General features: G+C 38.5%; 4 protein-coding genes across 5 annotated transcripts; 2 read left to right on the forward strand and 2 right to left on the reverse strand.

The window, feature by feature from the left end:
- Window positions 1-324: 324 nt before the first annotated feature.
- LOC113676842 (uncharacterized) lies at window positions 325-7,286 on the reverse strand. Its single transcript, XM_027193570.2, has 6 exons — window positions 6,837-7,286; window positions 4,070-4,191; window positions 3,372-3,470; window positions 3,051-3,161; window positions 2,395-2,604; window positions 325-1,562 (listed from the first exon to the last, which is right to left on the reverse strand). Exons 1-6 carry the CDS (start codon window positions 7,213-7,215, stop codon window positions 1,389-1,391), a joined length of 1,095 nt encoding a protein of 364 aa, XP_027049371.2. The 5' UTR covers window positions 7,216-7,286; the 3' UTR covers window positions 325-1,388.
- A 5,004-nt stretch (window positions 7,287-12,290) lies between these two features.
- Window positions 12,291-15,386, reverse strand: LOC149053666 (uncharacterized). The gene is made up of 2 exons (XM_089210143.1): window positions 14,653-15,386; window positions 12,291-14,379 (listed from the first exon to the last, which is right to left on the reverse strand). The coding sequence occupies exons 1-2, from the start codon at window positions 14,981-14,983 to the stop codon at window positions 12,809-12,811; spliced, it is 1,902 nt and encodes a 633-aa protein (XP_089066269.1). The 5' UTR covers window positions 14,984-15,386; the 3' UTR covers window positions 12,291-12,808.
- Window positions 15,387-15,451: 65 nt separating this feature from the next.
- Window positions 15,452-19,008, forward strand: LOC149053667 (uncharacterized). The gene is made up of 4 exons (XM_089210323.1): window positions 15,452-15,683; window positions 17,230-17,292; window positions 17,490-17,798; window positions 18,600-19,008. The coding sequence occupies exons 1-4, from the start codon at window positions 15,534-15,536 to the stop codon at window positions 18,711-18,713; spliced, it is 636 nt and encodes a 211-aa protein (XP_089066449.1). The 5' UTR covers window positions 15,452-15,533; the 3' UTR covers window positions 18,714-19,008.
- A 1,314-nt stretch (window positions 19,009-20,322) lies between these two features.
- Window positions 20,323-24,286, forward strand: LOC149053668 (uncharacterized). 2 transcript variants are annotated; one of them, XM_089210426.1, is made up of 4 exons: window positions 20,323-20,539; window positions 22,088-22,150; window positions 22,378-22,674; window positions 23,471-24,286. In XM_089210426.1, exons 1-4 carry the CDS (start codon window positions 20,495-20,497, stop codon window positions 23,522-23,524), a joined length of 459 nt encoding a protein of 152 aa, XP_089066552.1. In that variant the 5' UTR covers window positions 20,323-20,494; the 3' UTR covers window positions 23,525-24,286. The 2 variants fall into 2 exon arrangements, with proteins under 2 accessions (XP_089066552.1, XP_089066559.1); XM_089210433.1 differs by lacking the exon at window positions 22,088-22,150 and having other exon boundaries at window positions 20,345-20,539.
- Window positions 24,287-25,019: the final 733 nt, after the last annotated feature.

Below are 25,019 nucleotides of genomic sequence, written 5' to 3' on the forward strand. Positions count from 1 at the left end.
GTTTTGAAATCGCCCAAATACAGGACTTGGTCAGTTCAAATATTTTATTAATACAATACTGAGCTGGTTTGAAATTAAATTCATCCATTTTTTGGGAGGAAAAAATAAGAGTTTTGGAAACAAAAGTTGCAAAATTTGCCATATGATACTCCATGTCTTTCATCTTCCTGCAATATGATCGGTTACTTTAAACAAGCCTTGAAGTCTGATTGGTTGTTTTGTTTTTAGTGTAGCCTCCTCACTGGGTGGGGAAAAGATGCGATTTAAAGCAAAAAATGGTGCAATTTGTGAATAAATCGCACCAATTAGAGCCAATCAGATCACAGGGACCATCAGTGATTTCAAAATGGGTGTAATAAAGGATCTAATTACTGCCTGCAGCATTACTGTTTGCGGTAATGTAGTTTTGTAGGATCAGTCGCGACTCTCTGCCTTTATCCTGCTCACATTTAATCTGTCTTTAGATTAAATATCTAATTACTGCCTACAGCATTATTGCCTGTCATTACTGCCTGCAGCATCCTTAGGATGTTGCAGGCAGTAACAGTCATATTAGTATCATCTGCATACATTCTTGAGGTACGATAGTCAGTGTTAGTATATACCACACAAGTGAAAAATGCCTTTCGCGTGGTTGATTGGCTGGTGCGGAAGAGAATAGCAAGAACTGTTCACCTCCGACAGCCGATGAGACAAAATCGCGCGTCAAGAGTTGAATTTCGAACAATATTTGGTATTTTAAAAGGAATGAACTTATTCTTTAGTATCTGTGTGGTATGTAACAAAACAAGTATTCACCTCTAATCAGTGTCGGTGAAAGTGTTGGATATCACTATTCAACTCCACTTCGGTGAATAATTGTTTAATGTTGGTAAGATTATTTATCTGTATTAGAAATAAAAGTGATCCAAGTTTCGACCCTTGACATGGAGAACTCCACACCATAGAATGGCCTTTTTAGAAGAGTACTCCGTCTACACATACCATCTGAAATCCTTTCAATAAATAAGAGTGTTTACGGTATAAAGTTTTCCCCAATTTAAGGTATGGCCACGCACTCCGGTATACTCTGATTTCTAGTAAACAGAGGCTGGTGGTATACCGTGTGAAAGACCTTTTTTAGATCTTAAAAGGTGGGTGAAGGGATAAATAGATGAGTGGATTGATGGATGGATGGATGGATGGATGGATGGGTAGAAAAATGGACAAGCTCCGTGTTGCAGGCCGAGGGAATAATGTGAGAGGAACCTAGATTAAGGAGAGTGTGAAATCAGAGAGGCGGGCGACGGAAAGTAGAATAAGAATTTTGGGGTAGAAGTCTCTTCCACTCGCCATCATCAGGCCAAAGAGAGCCCAGCAGAACTGCCATGGCATATAATAGAGTGGAGTCAAGTAGGACATTCCCAGTAATGAATGTAGCAATACATGATTGGTTCTCCGGTAGTAAGTGTTCCTTCGCACTTACACTCGTATTTCCTTCTCTGATCTGGCTCAATGGTGGATTCCAACTGGCAACTTTTGGCGTCATTTGTGTCGCAATGCACGCTGATGATTCTTGTGCCCTAACGAACAATCCAACAGATAGACAAACAAACGAAATAAATCACTAGCATTAACAAGGCATTAAGTAACTTTAAAAGAGTTTCTTCTCGTATTACTATCCACCTCTTCAATCCCTAGGGTTGATAGCTACAAATTGTTAGACCGTATGTTGTTGAAAAGTATTTATTGATAACATCGACTTTATTCATGTTCTATGTAGCATCTCATTCTCATGGCAAACTTATGGTGCACCTATGGCCTTTTCTCCCACAGCCACGTTCATACATTATTCAAAATTAGTACGTCCGTCCATCCGTTCGTACATTTCTTAGTTTTACAATAAACCAGTCGGAAGGTTCTTGAGTTGCTCGGTCGGTAGTTCGTTTATTCAGTCAGTGAGTCGGCCGATCTATCGGCACGGACGTTCCTCCTGTTATCAATCAGTCAGTCAGTCGTTCGGCGATAGGACAGTCAGAAATAAGATCCGAATGATCCGACAGTCGTGCAGTTAGACAGTCAGTTAGTCAGAAAATCAAACAGATAGAAGAAAACTAGCGAGGTTAGATAGTTCGGAACTCAGTAGCTACGTCAATCAGGCCGCCGGTCCGCTTGTCAGTCAATCTGTTTGTCAGCCATTTAGTTAGTCCTGCAATCAGTCTGTCTTTCAGACAGTTAGTGAGAAAATTAAAAAGTATGTCTATCTGTCTGACCGCGAGTTTGTATGTCATTCTGTCTGCTTAGTCAGACAGGCAGATAGTCAACCTGCGGATTGCCTTGCAAGGCGCGGAAACTGAATAGCATCGCAGTTAACAGCCCTTAAGGTAAATAAAAACGTGGGAATTACTTTCTTACTTTTTGCTCTTTTGCAAATACCGATTGCGTTGTGATTGACGAAGCAGTTAAGCCTTTTGATTGATTTTTTTTGTATTGACAAAGCGTTATATTGACTCCAGGACCTGGTAATCCACGCGGTCCTACTGGTCCGGGACCACCAACTGGGCCCTGAGTACCGTTATACCCTGGAACTCCCCTGGGTGGGACTATCTTGGATATGTTGATCACCTATGTTAGAAAAAGGAGCAGTTAGACCACAAAACCCTGTCCTTAAAAGGATCATGATCTTTAAACTCCACAAGACCAGAGTAGTTGCGTTTCTTCAATAATCCAGGAATGCATCTTTCTGCTTTGCAACGTTCTGTGATTGATCTGGAAACACTTAGAAAGGGAAACTTTTTAAATGATTTTGTGATATTTTTACTCCTTTGCAACCAATTGAACACAATTATATATGTAGGTGTGCGTAGTAAAGAGTTGAGATCCAATCGACCCGATTTGACGACATCTGTTGGTTTTCTTATGTCATTCTTTTTGTTTTATTGGGTGTGGTTTTGTTTTCGAAAAATGAAACCCCTCAAAGTCGCAGGTATCTTAGCTCATTTCTCTTTGTTGTATCAATTATGGAAGATGACATTTTTGAAAGGTCCGGCGTAGATTATTCGACAACTAACCTGTTTCTTGACATCCAGGAGTTCATTTTCTGACGAATTCAATTTGCGCCACAAATCGGACAAATCTTCTTGCTCTAAAGAACTTACGTTGAGGTAAGTAATCGCTCGTCTCTGCGACAAAATTAATAAATCAATTATTTAATACACGAATAACGCATTAAACTCATAACGCATTCATTTTTAAATACCGAAGCCAAATCATAAAACATTCAGCTTTTAGTTTCTCGGTTTTCAAAACAAATCAACGACAACAGATTTATCAAGATAACATCTAAATACAATTTGCATGCGGTTGACAGAATTTTCTTTCGCAGTACTTACGTTGTGTAAAACTTGTTGTCGAGTCTTCTCATACTCTTCCCTCAACTTTGTCAAAGTATTCGAAATCATTTTTACAGATTCAAGCAAATGAATTCTTTCCTGAAAAATTGATTAGAAAGATATAAACGTAAAAATAACAAGGCGTGTTTGAGGCTATACTTTTATGAATAAAACAATTTTTAGACATCACAAGGAGGAATATATAAAATAATAATTATAATTATTAATAATTATTGACAGACCAAAATTTTGTCTGTTTCGACAACATGACATCTTCACTGGGTGCAGTGAAAGGGTATTTTACTTTACCAACAAAAGAAAATTTTAATTCAGTTTTTTTTCTTTTTTTTTTTTTTCTCTCTCTTTTTTCCTAACATGTACAGAGAAGATTATTATGAATGGGAGTTACTTTTTTCCTACTTCGGAAGTTAAAGCAGCATTTACACGAGCTGAATTTACGTAAAGGTGATCTTTGCGTTCATTGCTCCTGATGCGTATGTTAAAATTATTCTTGATTTAGATATTTTATCAATATCCTTTCATTAAAAAAAACATTGCATGTCGGCTTGTTGATACGAATTCGCCATCTCGCGCAAAAAATTTGATTCCTTCGCAGTCAATTTCATCCGTTAGCGTTTCTTCTTCGTGCCGCTCTAAGAGCCTGAATCCTGACCATGTTAAAGAATGAATTTACTTACTGCGTTTAAATCACTGATAGCCTCCTGAAGGAAGGTAAAGTTTTTTTTAAAGTTTTCCATGCTCGAAATATTCGTCCGCAGTTCTTTCATATTTTCAGAGGTAATTTTCTGGAACTTCTCACCTGCGAAAAAATGAGTGCGTAAGAAGAACGACCTTAAAAAATGGCAAGTTGAAAAATATTATGTTAAGGTTGTTAAATGTTAAGTTTGTCAAATATTAAGTTTTGGCACTCTGTGTGCCATGCACAACTTAGACTATTGTAACGTTGCTTGTTCCATAGCTGATAAAATGGGTACGGTTAAATCAAAGGGTCATGATCTGAGTTCTTGATCTCTTGGTCATTTATGAAACCCGCTATTTCCTATATATTTTTTTCAAATGAGTTTCAAGGAAGTGCGCACGCTGGCCTAAGGGAAGGGCACAAAAAAGCAAAACCTCACGCGTCAAGTCTACATTGCCCATCATGTTTACATTGAACATTATTTACAACCAACCGCAGGACCAGTCTATCACTGAATGGTCAAGTCTGCTTGGACTCAATGCAAACTTGACCATTGATGGGGGTCTGAAAGTTTAAAAAACCACAATCATAACAATCTCTTATTGGGGATTAACGGAATTAACTAACCCCAGTAAAATGATAAGTTTAACCCCCCTGAAAATATCTGTAAGACTGTGAAGCTAGTTGAGTCACAGATAGTCTGGAACGTTATGCATTTAAATCACTTCCACCAACATTGCATTTTATCTGAATTTCCAGAAAGAATATATTTTTATTTTCTTTTGACGGAGGAGAGGATTATTAGGTGCTTGAAAAATCCCAGGTGGGTCGTTGAAAACTAAAAGTTGTTTCGTGTTCAGTCAAACGATACTTCAACACAGCGACAATCCGGCAATTTATGATCCAATTTTTATCGTCTGGCACGATGAAACTCGATGAGCTATAGAGTCCTTGACCCTTGCAATCCCAAGATCTTATTATTTATTCTCCTTAGTGTCTACTATTCTATTCTTATGATGTTATTTCAGAGAATTTGGTATTGGGTCAACTAATAATCCCCTAATTGATATTTTTACATACTCTTCACTTTTCTGCTTGAAGAAGAAATGTGTCTTGGTCACTCATGGGAATTGAAAGGTTAACAAGTTTCCTTTTTCAAAAAACTGGCTTGTTAGGTTTCAGAAAAGGGACTTACGATGAAAAAAAACTTGCTCATATCGCATCAATGTTTCTAAGGAAATAGTGTTACGAGGGAAAATGATAATTAGTGACCTTGCTAGTTTAAATCAAGTCCAAACGAAACATAACTAAGGATCTAGTTGCCATTCCGACAGGTAAATTTATAACTTCCTAGACGTAAATCCTTTCTCGAGGTTATAATACCTCTTTAGGGCTAATCTAAAAAAAATGACACCGCTGTATAGGGTTTCTGAAGCGGTGAACGATGCGGAAAAGTATTTTCCTCTGCACGATTATTCAGCCTTGATACTACGTCTGTGGAAAACAATGCGAACATATGTCTCAATGTTGAATGCACGTGCACAACTCTTGTTCGACTACTATTTTAACGGCTTTTACTCGGGATTTCCGCAGCCGCCGTCGCAACACTCTCAATTTAAACAAGCCTTGTCATTGTTAATTTTTTTATCACGTCGCCGTTCTCGATTTTTTTTTACTAGCATCACCTCTGTGGCATTTTGCTATCATCACAATGTTACTGTTTTTATCACATCCTTCAGTTTCGTAGTTAAGGTTTGGCATGGCCAAAAATCGTCGACGCGGAACAGTGCGATACAGTTTCTTGAACAACTTGTAACAGGTTGTAATTTACGAGTAATGGACGAACCAAGAAACCTTTCGTCAAATAAGTACTTCTTAATGAGCAGAAACGAGCTTCCATATATCTTCATCTCCGTAAGATCGGAAAAAAGTCATTTCTACGTACCAAGTTGTTTGAACATTTCCCAGTGAGTATGCACCACAAACTATTCACTCTAAGACGGCGGCGTGGGGTATGTTTCGTCTGGCCAAGTTAAAATATAAGAAGACCTAGTTTTCTTATCGCTGCCTGGGTAACCTTAAAACACTCTCAGGAATTTAAAAACAAATTTTTGTTCTCACGGAATTTCACCGGGCGTTCATCGAAATCTATTCAGCCTGTCTGTCGGAACCTCAAAGGCTACCGCTCCATGCATGAGGCAACCTTGCGGAAATACAAGAAAAAACATTACTCTTGCAGCTATGGTTTTTAAGAAAAAAAACGGAAGATTTGTTTACTTTTTTATATTCTTTTCCCTTCACTGATGTTTGTTTCTGTTTGTCTATTTGTTTCTTCTCGTTGTTGCTTCGTGACAAAAAAGAGCTGGATCGGAAAGAGACATGACATCTGACGCCTTTCTCATATCGCACATAGTCAACGTTGTGCACTTAAACCAGAACATCAAAGTTTAGACGGACATGCTGTAACTCCTATGTCAAACCACGAAAACATTGGAAGAACGTCAATATGGGATGTACGTTGTTCCATTTCCTTTCGGTATACTTTAAGGCTCGTGCAGCATCCCACATGCAATGATCTTTAGAACCAAAAACGTCTTATGTCTTTTGTATCGATATCGTTTCCGTTCTATAAAGAAGGGGTTCTCAATCCTTTCTATCTGCTTCTTCAACTTACTAGTCTTTTAATATTTATTAACTAACAAATCAGTATACTTTTCATTATTATTAGTATTTTGTGTGTTTCCGCGTTCACAAAGGTCACTTACCTTCAGCGCGCAAATCACTGTCGCAACCGTTTGATCCCACTTCAGCTTCTTTCTGAAAAATCATCCTATAGCACACGTAACTTGTAAGACCTAGGCATAGGACTGTCAATACCAATAACAGAATATTCAAAGCTACCAGACATCGCATTCGTCCTGAAGAAGACCGAGGCAGTCTTTCGTTTGTCTGATACCGACGGCTCCTCGTGTTCTCAACATGTGGTTGCTTTGGAGGGCGATTTTTAAACACGCTGCTGTTGGGAGTAAAAGGAGCTCTATCTAAGCTGTTGAACGCCGGGTTTTCGTAAAAATGGACTTCATCGTAATGTCTTCTGTTAGTTGGCTCAGAATAATGATTTTCGAGTCGCCTCCGTCCTTCCATCGTTTTCTGTTCAGAGCGATCACCTTATGGCCTAAGTTTTGTTTGGGTGCGACTTTGTCAGGGTATGACAGCTATTTCCTTTACGTTATTTCCCAACCTGTTACTTGATCACCGGAAATCATTCGCGGTTTCCATCAAGGGGCTGTCGGCGGGGCGGGAAAAGAAAATAACGCCACTGAATGACGCCTGTTTAGCGCAAAACGTGAGAAGGAGGAAGGATATATATTTTCCCCCACTTCGTTCCCTGTTTTCTTGCTTTTATTCCTTTATGTTCGAGTCGTTAGGTTTTTAAAGTAATGAAATGTCTTAGTTTTGCATTCGATCAAGAAATCGCGATGGCAGCTCGGGAATGTAGTTTTAAAATAAGTGCTCAGGTCTTAGTTTGCCTCTGGAAGTTCTTAGACGTAATTCAGCGAGTTTTTAAACCCAGGGAATCCCTAAATCCTCATGAGACAACATGGTTAAAACAGAGGAAACCATAATACAGCCAGATTCCTCTAGTTCCTCTGGTTAAAAGCTCCAGATGGGCTTTATTAGAAGTTGTCGGAAAATCTTTTGCGGGTACGTCATGGGTGTAACTCAAGGAATGACGAAGGTGTGTGGAAGGAAAATGCTAGAAGAATAACCGGAGGGTCTGTTAATTTTAACTGGACTTCGTATTCAAATTCTCGACGTTGAAAACGACCACTTAGTGTCGTAACAAAATATCCGTTCGAGGTAGACCTGTCTTTCAGCATACTTAGATACTTCACATTCACCTCTCTCGATCCCCGTAGAGGAGATCTTTACGGAAGCAAAACATCCTTCGCAAGTGACACTCGCCGCGCAGGGCAAAGCGTTCACTAAGAGGTGATGAATGAAAAAAAAAATACACAGGTTAATACGTCTATTTTATCTCATTTCTTGACATTATTGTTGTCTGATAAGTTAATTATGATATATGAATTTGTTACATATCTATGTCCTTGAGACGATTACACAAGCATGCAAGAAGGGAAATTAAGTGTTCTGGTTTGCTACTTGGGCGGGAAAAGCCAGTTTTTCTGAATTTTTCTCACTTTTTCCTCTTTCAAACGTCAGCGCTTGAGCATAGCCCTGTTTTTCTCTAGCTTTGTTTTATCAACTTCTTTGGACTCTCTGGAAAGAACAAAACTGAATGAGATAACAGAAGGTCCAAAAAAGAAACCCAGTTTCAATGTTTAGCCTTATTGGCCTCACTGTTAGTCAATAACTTCTGTTATATACTGCAGACCGGACGACTATTCCCCACACGCGGCTTTGCGGGTGGTTTTGTTTATAATCCGGAAGAGCAACAATTTGCCATTAAAAAAAAACAGAACAACAACAAAAAAAGAGCAGTAAAAACAAAACAAAACAAACAAAACAAAAACAAAGAGAGGATGTATACGTGAGACAAACAAAAAAAATAAACTCGACCTCCACAAAAAACGTTGCTTTTACTTAAGGTGGTTAGAGGTTAGCCTATCAGCCCGTAATATTTCCTGTGAACACGTTTAAAGGTCATTAAAATGGGAGGAAGATAGTATGAGCTATGCTATCATAGCTGGCCAAAGTATGCGTTTATAAAACCGCAATTTTTCTGCTTTGAGTTAGCTCTTAGTGGAAAGAGCACCCACTTCTACGTGAACAGCAAATTTAATGTACTTCTACGAAAAAAATAGGGTATGTATGGGATTATATTTAAAACGCACGCCTGAAGGAAAGTATGCGTGGAATCATCGGTCACAGACGGTAGGAGATCAACAAAAAAAATACACGTTCGCCCGGGAGCGATCGACGATTGGAGAGCTGTTTCTGGGTGGTCGATGATATTTTTAAAACATATGAAGATAAAATATCTTGACTTCCTCTATACCATACAGGTGAATAGTGCTTTAGCGCACAATGATTGGCTTGTTCGGAAGTGATTAGCGAGTGCCATCCACCTCCGAGAAACCGATAAAAACCATTCTTTTTGTTTCTGTGTGGTATATACAAATAAAACGCTTATTCACCTCAGTGTAAGTGAGGGTAATGGATATTTACCGAGCTGCAATGCTACAAGGTAGATATCCATCACTATGTTCACCCTAACCTCGATAAATAATGGTTGATTTATTGTTTAATTTATATCACGAGAGTAGGTTTGCGCACAACAGATAGGAAATTTGTTTGCCGTTCGAGCGCCGGTCAGTAGCCAAGTGATCATCCATTGCATTATGCAGGTTTGATTTGCACTTGAATTTTGCAGATATGCACCTTTGCGCTTTCCCTGAGACGATTATATTTGGCTTTGCATAATGCCGATTTGATATGCGCCTATACATCTGTATTGACCCCACGGTTAGTCAATAACTTTTGTTATATACTGCAAAGCGGACGACTATTCCCCACCCGTGGCTTTGCGGGTGGTTTTGTTGATTAGCCGGAAGAGCAACATTTTGCCTTTAAAAAAACATAACAACAAAAAAAAGGAACAAAAACAAAACAAAACAAATCAAAGACAGGATGTACCTGAGACAAAACAGAATAAGTATAAAAACAAAAAAATTAAACTGGACTTCTTCAAAAAACGTTGCTTTTACTTTAGGTGGTTAGAGGTTAGCCTATCAGCCCGTAATATATCTCACGAATACGGTTAAAGGTCATTAAAATGGGAGGAAGATAGTATTAGCTATGCTATCATAGCTGGCCAAAGTATGAGTAGATAAAACCACAATATTTCCGCTTTGAGTCAGCTCTTAATGGAAAGAGCATCCACTTCTACGTGAACAGCAAATTTAATGTGCTTCCAGGAAAAAAATAGTGTATGTATGCGATCATATTTAAAACACACGCCTGAAGGAAAGTATGAGTGGAATTATCGATCACAGACGGTTAGGAGATTAGCAAAAAAATACATGTTCACCCAGAAGCGATCGACGATTGGAGAGCTTTTCTGGGTGGTCAATGGTATTTTTAAAACATATGGAGATAAAATATCTTGACTTCCTCTATACCATACAGGTGAATAGTGCTTTTCGCGCACGATGATTGGCTAGTTCGGAAGTGATTAGCGAGTGCCATCCACCTCCGAGAAACCGATAAAAACCATTCTTTTTTTTTTCTTTGGTATATACAAATAAAACGCTTATTTACCTCAGTGTCAGCGAGAGCCGCAAGGTTGATATCCACCACTATATTCACCTTCACCTTGATAAATATTAGTTGATTTATTGTTTGATTTATTTCACGAGAGTGGGTTTGCGCACAACAAATAAGAAAATGGTTTGCCGTTCGAGCGCCGGTCAGTAGCCAAGTGATTGTCTATTGCATTATGCATGTTTTATTTGCACTTTGTTGGAAATAAAATTCTAACACTCGTTGATATTGTCTCTTTCTTTATTCCCTCTTACTCACAGGTTAATACAACGGGGACTAGCTCTCATCTCTCTAGGTAATTGTGGGTCACTGCTTTTAAAGGTGACACGTACTGAGCTGTCAATCTCTAACCTTCGTCATCCTCTTACACTTAACCAGCGAATCACGTTAAGCTACGCAAAACGGAGTTCGCATACTAAGTAGACACCTTAGAGATGTTTACGCTTTACAAAATGACTTTCTGCTCAAAATTTCTTAGTCTTACGGTCAAGGTTGGGCAAAACTTAAACGAGATTGGTAATATAAACTGAAAAGACAAAAAACTCACTAACAAAATTAAATTCATAGTTGAAAAGTTATCTTAACAGAAAATAGTCCTCGAAGACCGTTACATAACAGCAAAATAAACAGAAAATTCGGAGAAGAAAGGGCGTACCCAAGGTATCACCCCTAAAAGAGCTACGTGCTATTCGTATACTGTTACCTGATTATAAATTCAGTGCAGGAGATGAAAAGTATTACATGTGAACATCTTAAGACATCTCTAAGAAAAAGGGGTGTCGAACGTGCTAAATTAAAATTTAAGAACTATTTTCCAGATCGGGAATTGGACAAAGATTTAGCCTAAAAAACGAGAATATTAAAGAGGTAAAAGTATAAGGGACGGTTATTTCCAGGAAATTCCTTTACAGGATCAATTTTTATAAGGTAGAGATGGAAATATACTGAAATTTAGCCTCAAACCTGCAGTTTACGCAAAAACATCTGCCTCCATGTCAAATTCACGATCATCATAAGGAAAAGGTGACCAAACTTTATCTGTAAGATAAGACCGCCAAAAGGAATAAAAAATTATCAACTGGCTTATTATAATTTTTACTGAATGGCTTATGCTAATATATTATATTCATTCATTTCTCAACACAAATCTAGGAAACCCTTACAATGTTTTTAGATTAGATATATTTCTATTTTCATCGTTAACAACTTCCATATTGCAGATATACTGCTTTGCGCTTTCCCTAAGACGATTGTAATTGGCTATGCATAACGCCGATTTTATTTGCGCCTATACATCTTTATAATTATTTTTTTTTACACTTATGTAGGGCTGGCTTTCTTGGCAAATTGCACAATGCAGATTCTATTTCTCCTTGCATTCGATCTGCACTCGTACCATGCTAATTCGGCTTGTACCTGCATTTTGCTGATTTTTTTTCACGCTTGAGTTGAAACCTTGGAATTAATTGTCTTAATCATATGTGAGAACACTTTCGCTGTTTAATCATTTGCCTTGTGTTTACTCCGGACTGCGAGCTTCCTCGAGAAACCGAAAAATAAAATAAGACAGATTTATATTTAATGAGTCGGGGAATTTCTCTTGATCAACTCCAGGCTTCACATATTAATAAGTTGAATGTGGTCGTGAACACTGAAACTCGAACTTTCGCGAGTCAGCCGTCTCTTCCACTCGACTAGAATGAGAAGTTTTCCTAGAGCAAACGTTACAAAATATAGAAAACAAACCGGCTATTATGGTTTTCGCATTTCGTGTCGTCACGACTTTATGAGCTCTAGAACGCTTTCAATATCTCTTAAGGTGGGACTTAACCTAAAAAAGACCCCTTTTTTCAATGACTTGTCACATCCACAGTTTTTAGTTAAACCATATAAAACCATATATCACTGAAAAGCTAATGAATCACAGATTTCAGTTTTTTCAATTATTTCTGCACACAGTTTATTTGTAACCTGATACCAGCAAAATATTGTTACCCCATACTGTGCACAACCCACATGTACTCTAGAAAAGAAATCTTGATATGGAATGCAGCTAGCTCTGATTTGTTTTTATAACTATATAGTATATAGGCTAATCATGGGGATGAGCATAGAGTTTTAAAAAATATAAAAAACTTTGGTTCCAGCCTCCAGTTAAAGTAAAGCAAAATTTTTGGGGTGAATTTCCACCACAATTTTCTTTGTAACTTTTGACAAAGTAAAGCTACAGAAAAACCCTTTGCTCATTCCCAGACACTCTTTGAAAGCAATAAACATTGAAAATTTCAAGTCAATTGGTTAAATCCTCTATGAGATATGTTTTCTAGAATGCGCAAAATGCACATTTTGAGAAAAGTGCGATTAAAGTTAAAAAGCTAAAACGAAGATTGTCTGCACAAATTTGCATGGCTATGAACTATCCAATATCATAGCAAATGTTTCTTTCAGTCACTTAGAAGCCTCCAGGTTCATAGGTATCACCATCAGCCTCCCGTAGGGCATCTTCTCTGCGTGTGCGCCTCATTTGCTCTCCTTGCCGGCGCTTCTTTTCTTTAGCAGAGGTCTGAAGGTCCGATTTTCTCAACCGCCTCTTGTCCTTTTCTTCTGAGGCCTTCTGAGTGTACTCCCCTGCTGGAATTACCAGTCTCTGCATTATTCTTGCTCTGCTGGCAGCTCCACTATGAAAATGGCACACAGTAGAAGCAACTGCACATCTAATCACCTTGGCACCATGATGCTTGTGTTTTGGGCAGCGTGCCCACACCAGTCCGTTGATGCATTCATTGCGATTTTGGGTGGCGCCACGCACACACCTTTGGAGCAGCTTAGTTTCACTAAGTGTGATGAATGTTGGCTTCAGCAGTTCAAAGAACACTTCAGGCAAACAGTCACCTGCTTCATAAGTATTTGTTCCAGTAGCACAATCTTGTTGCCATTTACACCAGGAATCCTCACCAACAGGGCAGAAGCGATGTTGTTTAGCAGCATCTTGTGACTGGACACTGTGATGGAGGATGGCAATGATATTTTTCTTCATGGTGTAAACAACAACATCAACCTCTCTTTCTGTTAGGTTTGCTTTAGTTAGGGTGTTTTGTCTAATGGCTAGACCATAGTACTTCTGAAGGCGTTTAATGCGGCTCTCAGTCAGTCGGCCCCGTCCTCCAATGGGTTTGCCATCTGCAAGTTTACCTTTGGTTCTTGCTTTAAGATTAAGTAGGTGCTTGCCCATGCGTTTTTGCACGTGCCCAACACAATCCAGTTTTTCCACCTTGCAGTCATCGCCATATATATTCTCCACAGTATTGAATGCCTTACTGTCTCCGTCAGAAACCATCCATTTATACCTTATTTTATGCAGTTCCACAGATCTACTCCAAACAACTATGGCACCCTCAGCTTCCATTGCAGGTGAGCTTCCATTAAAATTAATGTCACACTCATTGGAAGCAAGATGCTCAATCTGCCATGCTTCGAACTCCCCGTCAGTTTGACACTGAGACCTTTTCATGGTACATTTCCGGCATTCTTTTGAAAGGACATGATAGTCAAGAACCTCTCCAGTGTCTACAGATATAACAAAAACAACTCCAGTCAGAGAGGTAAACCCCCTTTTCGCCCATGTACCATCAAACGAAACGGCTGCATCGACTACATCATCATTGACTTCATCTCCACTTTCCTTCAGGATGTACTCGCGAACTCTTATCCCTGCCTGTGTCATTTCATCTTTGGCTTCAGCTTCTAAAGCCTCAAGTATTGTGTCTACTTGTCTGTAATAAGCAGGTAGTGATAGACATGGCATGTTCATGATGCTGCAAAAGGTTACTAGCCCTTCATAGCCACCTCCTGTCTCCAGAGAATGATAGACTGCACGACGATTTACGTCAAAAGATTGCCCTTTCTTTGTTATTGTATCTGATGTTTTCAATGGTGTAGCTTCAAGGCAGGAGCTACACTCCACAGAGAGGTCTGCCATTAGCCCATTTCTCCCAGAAGAATTCTCCTTCAGAGTTAAACTCCCTAGAACATAATAACAGTATACACTAAAGTTATTTTGTGCATTCTCATACATGTATATGAGTCACAAAATTTATTCACCACATACCACACAACAGACAGTTACAACTGTAATTTTTAATAAATGAAAACAATAAAGATAGTACTGAAGAGAAGTAAAAAAACATTCTTAGAGAAAAAAATGGAAACTGCACACTGTTACTAGCATATGCTACGAGACATGAACAGTAAAGAAAAGGTTAAAAGTAAAACAGATGTTCACTTATGTTTTCTCACCTTCCTCGCACACATGTGCTTCAGACAACGTGGCATATAATTTCTTGAGGTCTACAAGTCTGTATCCCTCTCCCTGAAAATCATTTACATCAGAAATCTTTGATGAACTATCTGGTGAATCTTCTGGTCTCATTTTGAGTCTCGAAGCACTGATGGAAGCACTTTCGGCATCTGACAGAGCCTCATCACACGAGGAACTCGATGCTGAGTTTGTGACTTCTCTATCCGCACGCGGCATTTTCTTCGCTTTCCTTGCGTATCTCTGCACTCCAGTAAAAGGCTTTCCTTTCCGCTTTCTTCTATATACAGTATTCTTCTTCCCTCCTGGCATTTTAGACAAAAACTTCGCTGATATAAAACTCGAATCTCGCTCTCACAGTATCTCCACAGTTGAAAACACGCCAGCTTTCAATCCCACGCCACCTCCGACTAGCTATACTTCATGTAAGGGGTCATATAGCTTCCTCTTGAAAATACTGAGGAAATTCTAGGAATTGGATGGACTTTCGGGCTTCAAATTGGAGCAAGACTGAAAGATGCTACGTTGCGTTGCCATGGTAACCAAAAATATTTTTTTACTAGCTTGCAGAAAACTTATCGTAGGCAACAAAATAAAGCAAATTAGTCTTAAAAACTCATGTCATGGCTTTCTTCTATGCCTGAAGTTTCAGATTTCTCCAAAAACAAAAATTGCATTTTGTAGTCAAATTTTAGGTTAAGTCCCACCTTAATTCTCCTACCCAGGTCCCTCAGACGAAACCAGTTGTGATTTTAATTTATCAGATGCCTAATTTGAATACACGTGATGACTTTCTATTTCCGCTTTGAGTGTGTGGATCAAACAGCACGCGTTTTGATCTCCGTGACTGAACTGACTCGAAATGACTTTCAACAGAAACGACTTGAGGGTGATCTCCAACATCCAAGTTGTCAACTGCGTAGTGCTTTTCGTTTTGGGGCTTACTGATGGATTCGGTGTGCGTTTTGTGTATTCCAGTTTGACTTTCACCCCCTGTTGGATAGCGATCCTTGTAAGTAAAAAAATCAATTCAGAAAAATTGGTACTTCATGTTTAAGTTAGAGTAGGTATTAAACATTCTTGTCTCGATATTTCGGAAAGACATTCGTATGCGGCACCAAAATTGCGAAATCATGTGGATATTTAATGCAAGCAATTTCCATTTATCAACTTAACAAAACTTGTTAACTGACTCACTTGTCTGCCCAAGAAAATGAAATGAGATGGAACATGCCTTAGAAAATGACTGCGTTTTATAGTTTTTGATTCATCTGTGTCGACATACTAAAGAAAGGAATTGTACCGAGACATGAAGGTCCGTCATTATCTATGATTTTGCACCAAAGGCAAGCAAGGATCGACCAGTCACGTACGAATGATTCAATTTCATTTTGGCTCATACTGCAAACTAGACTAATTATTAATTAAATAAATAATTTGTAATTAAGTGTGTCATATGCCTTCAACTATGAATAAACTATTTGTCAAAATTCAAATCTTGTAAAGTTTGAATTTAAAAAAAAAATCCATATTACACAAAGTTTGAAGTAAGGTAATGATATATGATTTAATCTCGTGATTACTTCTCAAATATCGTTTTCAATAAATTTTCCGCTTCGTTCGAAAATGTGGCTTAGAACACGCAACGGAAAATTTCGGAAGAACATTTCTGTCCTTGGCTTCACTTATCGCTTGATGAATTTAAAAGAAAAAACAAAAAGGTATTGATCTTTCAAACACAGAGGCAGATGAAAGTTCGACCAGTTCTTCACTCATACGATACTTCAGCGAGCAGGTGTAACGCATGTTTTATTAGCGTTGTTTTAGTGACATTTGTCAGTATGATAAGAGGTCTGACCAAATATAATCCCAAGACAACCGGCCCACAGTACAATTTCAATCTATCAACGGTCATGCTCAAAAAATTCGATGCCGAGTTATGCCACAGTCCTTAAAGGTGTTGGTCGTAACAGTTTTGTTTTTGCAACAATAAACGGCGACCATGCAGGTTTTCCAAGCGATAAAAAAGGGAAGAAAAATCAAAAATAAAAAAATTTACTAGGGGAATCCGGTAATATTTGTATACTTGTCTCGAGTGAACACGTCTTTTAGTTCTTATTTTAAAGTTTGCATATAGCTTTTTATACACTTACCAGAGGGAAAACGCTCAAGAACTCTCAGCCAAATATGTCATCTAGTTTTCCTGGTGTGCACCCAAACATTTTATACGTGCTAAACGTTTAAGCAATGCACCGCACCTTCTATCCGTTTACTGGCGTGATAACCCACGCGGGAGGACACGAGAAAAGGTTTTTCATTATAAAAAAGCGAAGGATTTACAACTTATGCGAGTTTTATAAATCACAAGATTAATACGTACGCATTGTGTGAATGCCTCTAACTCTTTTTTCGGTAATCGGCAACATGGAATCTATCTAATAAATAAATTAGTTATGGCTTACCGGGTCAATGGATGTTTAGTCAATCAGATTGCGCATATCAGAGTAATTTTTGAAGCGAGACATTTTTTTTTTATGCGCCATTTTTATTTCTTTAAGGTGATGGCTGCTGGAATCATGGGCCTGAATATGAGCAGCAAGCAAAGACCTTCCTTAACTCTGGTACGAAATATAAACAATTTTATTTACGCATCATGAGGGATCCATTCATTCTCCGCCTGGTGGAATGTACGTTAAATGATTCCCGGTAGATATACCAATACATGAACCTTGAGTCCATAAGAGAGGAAGTAGCAACTTTTTGTGATACCTTTTTTATTTTTCATTGTTTGTTTGTTTGTTTTTTTGGCCCTTTGCAGATGAACGCCTTGCAGTCTGTGAGCGTAGCCTGTGCTGCAACATCAGCGATAACTGTGTACCACTATCTGGTCGCTTTGTCCAGTTTAATGGCTTTGGGTTATGCCTCAGCGCTAAGAAGGGATTACTATAATAAAGATCCCCTTTTCTTTGATTCAGACCAGCCGCTGGACATAAACTTTACCACAAAGCAGAAATCCATGGTGGCTGTATCTTCCCTGATCATCTTATGCTCCATCATTGAGATCATTCTTGCGGTGGCAGCCATCAGGAGCAGTAATATAACTGGTCAGAGCTCGCAGGAACAGCAAGTAAGAAAAGTTGATGATTACCAGATTCTTGACTCTAACAAACTCGATATTTCTGCGTCATCAACTTGAATCACTTTGATGATCAGTCAGTTAGTCAGTCAGTTATTTGTCCAGTCAGTCAATTTTCTTCAAATCTTTTCGTCTGGGCTATCAGTCATTAACCTAATTAGTCATTTATTTAATCAACGTGTTTGGCAGCACGCTATGAACAAACCAGTCGGAAATGTTTGTTTGCCAAATTACCTCGACTACACGGTGTATAAACGATATTTAATAATTATTGACCTAAGTGAAGGTGAATAGTGGTGGATATTTAGCCCAGCCGCGAAGCGACACAGATTGATTGTCTTAGTATATACCACGCAGAGACCGCCCCCACCCCCACCCTCCCCCCCCCAAAAAAAATTACATATAGTTTATTTATGTCAAGTTACTGAAAATGGGTTGAAAATTAAGTTGTCAACGCGCAATTTTGTCTCTTTGGCCACTCGGAGGTGAATCGTATTTGCTAGTCACTTTGAAACCAGCCATTATTCACGTGTGTGGTATACGCTAACACCTAATATTCCTCAATTTTAACCGATGGACCACATTAATTGGATCACAAAACAATCGGGGCGTACGATAAGCACTACTCACCTGTGTGGTTTATACTAATACCGGATATTCCTCAATTTTAACTAATGCATATTGAATCACGAAACGCCTTTAGACCAATCGCGCAAAGGAAACATTTGATGGACTACAAATTATTAAATGAACCAGGGCAATAAAACACATCATATCTCAATTCATTTTCAGGTAAGGATTTGCCATGGCCAGCTTGAAGCTGGTGAGGTGCCGATCCATATGCAAGAGCAGCCGACCTCAGTCGCAGCCCAACCGTTGGTGGCTTTTCCAGACACTACTAATTAGTAGCTACAGTTGAACCTTAATTAAGCCGTCACCATGTATTAAACTGTCAGTTGCAATTGTCAAAGTCCCGAATGTTTTATCCCTTAATCACTGTGAAATGTACCTATATTAAGCGGTCACATCTATTTGGCAGTCGCCGTCACCGTTTATTCAACGGCCTGTTTTTTATTGTCTTTCACTTTTATTGGACGGTCACTAAAAGCGAAACCACTCAAATAAAACTAAAGATACTATTTTAATTACTTTTTATCTATGTTTCTCTACAACAATAAAAGTAAGTAATATTTGCAACCGACATTCTGCATATGAAGTGGTCAATTATGGCATAAAATGTCGTTTTTATCGTTTTTAGTGATACCCTGATCAGTGGAACCTGAATTAAGTTTTCAAACTGTTTAAGCGGTCACTCAACCACTCCCCGTGGGTAACCGGTTAATGTAGGTTCGACTGTATTGTGAACACCCTTATTAGCCCTAGAGGGTATCATTCACTTCCCGGTAGCCGACAGAAACTAATCTTTCTGGTTTATGTATATGGCATATTCTACTAAAACGGTTATTCACCTCAGTATCAGTAAGAGTGGTGGATATTTACCGAGCTGCGAAGCTGCGAGGTAAATATCCACCACTATTCACCTGTACTTTCGGTGAATAATTTTTGATTTAGTTCATGGGAGTGGGTTTTGCGAAATAAATAGGAGAAAGCAGATAGGGGAATGGTAAGACGTTCGAGGGCCCATTAGTAACAGGATGATTGACAATTTCATTATGCATGTTTGATTTGCCCTTGAATTTTGCAGATTTACTGCTCTGCGCTTCCACTGAGGCGATTTAATTTAGCCTTGCATTATGCCGTCGGATTTGATTGCGCTAAGCTTATACATTGTCTAGATAATTTCTTTATGCATGTTTAATTTGTACTTGCATTCTGCAGATTCACAGCTTTGCGCTTTCCCTGGGATGATTTAATCTGGCTTTGCATGATGTCGAAATGATTTGCACCTATATATCTTCCTAATCATTTTCTTTACATTTATGTAGGGCTGGCAAATTGCACAATTCAGATTTAATTTGTCCTTGCATTATGCAGATTCGATATACACACGTACCGTGCTAATTTGGCTTGTACCTGCATTTTGCTGATTTGTTTTCGCGCTTGAATTGAAACCTCGGAATTGTTTCAGTCCTATATGAGAACACTTTCGCTGGTTAATCATTTGCCTTGTGTCTTCTCCAGCATTTGAGCTTCCACGATTTACCGAAAAATTAAGATGAGGCAGATTTATATTAAATGAGTCGGGGAATTTCTCTCGATCAACTCCGGGTTTCATATATTATTAGTTGAATGTGGTCCATGTCACCGAAACTCGAACTTTCGCGAATCAACCGTCTCTTCCACTCGACTAGAATGAGAGGTTCTCCTGGAGCAAGCGTTACAAAATATAGAAAACAAACCAGCTACTATGGTTTTCGCATTTCTTGGTGTCACGACTTTCTGAGCTCGAGAACGCTTTCAATATCTGTTCATTCTCTTACCCAGGCTTCTCAGATGAAACCAATCGGGACTTTAATTAATGCAATGCCTAATTTGAATGTACGTGATGACTGGACATTTCCGCATTGACTGCGTGGATCAAACAGCACGCATTTTGATCTCCGTGACTGAACTGACTCGAAACGACTTTCAACAGAAACGACTTGAAGGTGATCTCCAACATCCAGGTTATCATCTGTGGAGTGCTTTTCACTTTGGGGCTTATTGATGGTCTCAGCGTGCGTTTTATGTATTCAAGTTTGACTTTCACCCCCTGTTGGATAGCGATCCTTGTAAGTAAAAAAATTAGTCAGAAAAATTGGTACTTTGAGTTAAGGTTATAGTAGGTATTTAACAACTTCTCGTCTCGATATTTCGAAGAGAAATTCTTGTGCGGCACCAAAATTGCCAAACCTTGTGGATATTGAGTGCAAGCAGTTTCTATTTATCAACTTAACAAAACTTGTTAACTGACTCACATGCCCAAGAAAATGGAATGGAATTGAACTTGCATGAGAAAATAACTGCGCTTTATAGTGTTTGTTTTATCTCTGTGTCGACATACTAAAGAAAGAAATTGTATCGAGAAAAGAAGGCCTTTTATGATCTATGATTTTGCAGCAAAAGCAAACAAGGACCGACTAGTCACGAACCAGTGATTCAGGTCCATCCTGGCGCATACTGCAAACTAAACCAACCACTAATTGAATAAATAATTTGTAATAAAGTGTGTCATATGCCTTCAACTATGAATAAACTTTTCGTCAAAATTCAAACCTTCAAGGTTTGAATTTTTAAATATAAAAACATATTTCACGAAGTGTAAAGTAACGTAATGATATGGGATTTAATGTTGTGATTACTTCTCAAATATCGTTTTCAAGAAAGTTTCCGCCTAGTTCGAAGTGGCTTAGAACACGCCACGGAAAATTGCGGATAAACTGTTTCGTTCTTCACTTCACTTATCACTAGATAAATTATAGAAAAAAAAAAACTAAAAGGTATCGCTCTTTCAAACACAGAGGCAAATGAAAGTTCGACCAGTTCTTCACTCAAACGATATTTTAGCGAGCAGGTGTAACGCAAGTTTTATTAACGTTGTTTTAATGATATTTGTCAGTATGATAAGTGGTCAGACCAAATGTAATCCCAAGACAACCGGCCCACAGTACAATTTCAATCTATCAACGGTCATGCTCAAAAAAATTCGATGCCGAGTTATGCCACAGTACTTAAAGGTGTCGATGGTAACATTGTTGTTTTCGCAACAATTAACAGCGACCATGCAGGTTTACCAAGCGATAAAAAAGGGAAGAAAAATCGAAAAAAAAGTTTATTAAGGGATTCCGGTAAGATTTGTATTCTTGTCTCGAGTGAACACGTCTTTTAGTTCTTATTTTAAAGTTTGCATATAGCTTTTTATACACATATCAGAGGGAAAAAGGCTCAAGAACTCTCAGTCAAAGATGTCATCTAGTTTTCCTGGTGTGCACTCAAACATTTTATACGTGCTAAACATCTAAGCAATAGATCGCACCTTCTATCCGTTTACTGGCGTAATAACCCACGCGGGAGGACACGAGAAAAGGTTTTTCATTATAAAAAAGCGAGGGATTTACAACCTGTGCAAGTGTTCTTCTAAATCATGCAAGATGAATATGTACGCATTGTGTGAATGCTTCACACTCTTTTTTCAGTAATCGGCAACACTGAGTCTATCTGATAGATAAATTAGTTATGGCTTACCGGCTCAATGGATGTTTAGTCAATCAGATTGCGCATATCAGAGTAATTTTTGAAATGAGACATTTTTTTTTATGCGCCATTTTTATTTCTTTAAGGTGTTGGCCGCTGGAATCATGGGCCTGACTTTAAGCAACAAGCAAAGACCTTCTTTTACTCTGGTACGAAATATAAACAATTCTATTTACGCATCATGAGGGACCCATTCATTCTCCGCCAGGTGGAATGTACGTTAAAGGATTCCCTGCAGATATACCAATACATGAACCTTGAGTCCATAATAGAGGAAGTAGCAACTTTTTGTGATACCTTTTTTATTTTTCATTATTTGTTTGTTTGTTTTTTTTGTTGTTGTTGTTGTTTATATTTTTTTTTTGGCCCTTTGCAGATGAACGCCTTGCAGTCTATGAGTGTGGCCTGTGCTGCAATATCAGCGATAACCGTGTACCACTATCTGGTCGCTTTGTCCAAGTTGATGGTTTTGGATTATGTCTTAACTGCAAACAGCGGATTCCCTAATAAAGATCCCTTTTTCTTTGATTCGGACATAATCTTTACTGCAAAGCAAAAATCCATGGTGGCTGTATCTTCCCTAATCATCATATGCTCCATCACTGAGATCATTCTTGCGATGGCAGCCATCAGGAGCAGTAATATAAGTGGTCATAGCTCGCAGGAACAGCAAGTAAGAGAAGTTGATGATTACCAGACTCTTGCCTCTAAACAAACTCGATACTTCTGCGTTATCAACTTGAATCACTTTGATGATCAGTCAGTTAGTCAGTCAGTTATCTGGCCAGTCATTAAATTTTCGTCAAATCTTTTCGTCTGAGCAATCAGTCATTAACCTAATCAGTCATTTATTTAATCAACATGTTTGCCAGCACGCTATAAACAAACCAGTCGCAGACGTTTTTTTTGCCAAATTGCCTCGAAGACAGTGTATAAACGATATTTAATAATTATTGACCTAAGTGAAAGTGAATGGTGCTGCCCACCCGCGAAGCGACACCGATCGGTTGTCTTAGTATATACCACACAAAAACCCGCCCCCCTCCCCCAATAAAAAAAATTTTTAAAAAATTTTATTTATGTCAATCTACTGAGAATTGGCCGAAATTAAATTGTCAACGCGCAATTTTGTCCCTTTGGCCACTCGAGGTGAATCGTACTTGCTAGTCACTTTCGAACCAGCCAACATTCACTTGTGTGGTGTACGCTAACACCTAATATTCCTCAATTTTCACCGATGGACCACATTAATTAGGTCACAAAACGCGAAATCAAAACAGCCAGGGCGTACGATAAGCACTACTCACCTGTGTGGTTTACACTAACACTGGATATTCCTCAATTTTAACTGATGCACATTGAATCATGAAACGCCTTTAGACTAATCGCACAAGGGAAACATTTGATTGACTACCAGTTATTAAATGAACCAGGGTAATAAAACACATCATCTCTCAATTCATTTTCAGGTAAGGATTTGCCATGGCCAGCTTGAAGCTGATCAGGTGCCGATCTATATGTAAGGGCGGCCGACCTCAGTTGCAGCCCAACCACTGATGGCTTTTCCAGACACTACTAATTAGTGGCTACAGTTGAACCTTTATTAAAATCCCCAAGTTTTTATCCCTTAATCACTGTAAAATGTACCTATATTAAGCGGTCACATCTATTTGGCGGTCGCAGTCACCGTTTACTAAGTCCCAACCGCCTTTTTTTTATTGTCTTTCACTTTTATTGGACGGTCATTAAAAGCGAAACCACTCAAATAAAACTAAGAATACTATTTTAATTACTTTTTATCTATGTTTCTCTACAAAAATAAAAGTAAGTAATATTTGCATCCGAGATTCTGCATATGAAGTGGTCAATTATGGCATAAAATGGCGTTTTTATCGTTTTTAATGATACCCCTGATCAGTGGAACCTGAATTAAGTTTTCAAACTGTTTAAGCGGTTACTCAACCGCTCCCCGTGGGTAACCGCTTACCGCCTACAGTTGAACCTTTATTAAGCCGTCACCATGTATTAAGCTGTCAGTTGCAATCGTTAAAGTCCCGAATGTTTTATCCCTTAATCACTGTAAAATGTACCTATATTAAGCGGTCACATCTATTTGGTGGTCGCAGTCACCGTTTACTAAGTCCCAACCGCCTATTTTTTATTGTCTTTCACTTGTATTGAACAGTCACTGAAAGCGGAACCACTCAAATAAAAATAAGAATGCTATTTTAATTACTTTTTAATCTATGTTTCTCTACAGCAATAAAAGGAAGTAATATTTGCAATCACGATTCTGCATATGAAGTGGTCAATTATGGCATAAAGTGGCGTTTTTATCGCTTTTAGTAATACCCCTGATCGGTAGCTGTTTAAGAGTCCATTCCACCACACCCCGTGGGTGATCGCTTAGTACAAGGTCGACTATATTGTGAACACCCTTATTAGCCCTAGAGGGTACCATTCACCTCCCAGCAGCCGACAGAAACTAATCTTTTTGGTTAATGTATATGGCATATACTACTAATAGGGTTATTCACCTCAGTATCAGTAAGAGTGGTGGATATTTACCGAGCTGCGAAGCCGCAAGGTATATATCCACCACTATTCACCTGTACTTTCGGTAAATAAGTTTTGATTTAGTTCACGGGAGTGGGTTTTACGAAATAAATAGGAGAAAGCAAATAAGGGAATGGTAAGGCATTCGAGGGCCATCAGTAACCGGATGGTTGACAATTTCATTATGCATGTTTGATTTGCCCTTGAATTTTGCAGATTTACTGCTCTGCTCTTCCTCTAAGGCGATTTAATTTAGCCTTGCATTATGCCGCCGGATTTGACTGCACTAAGTTTATACATTGTCTAAATAATTTCTTTATGCATTTTTAATTTCTACTTTATGCATGTTTAATTTGCACTTGCATTCTGTAGATTCACAGCTTTGTGCTTTCCCTAAGATGATTTAATTTGGCTTTGCATAATGCCGATTTTATTTGCACCTATACATCTTCATAATCATTT

Source organism: Pocillopora damicornis, chromosome 1 (assembly GCF_964200805.1).
Source record: "Pocillopora damicornis chromosome 1, jaPocDami1.2, whole genome shotgun sequence".
NCBI classification, from domain to species: Eukaryota; Metazoa; Cnidaria; class Anthozoa; order Scleractinia; family Pocilloporidae; genus Pocillopora; species Pocillopora damicornis.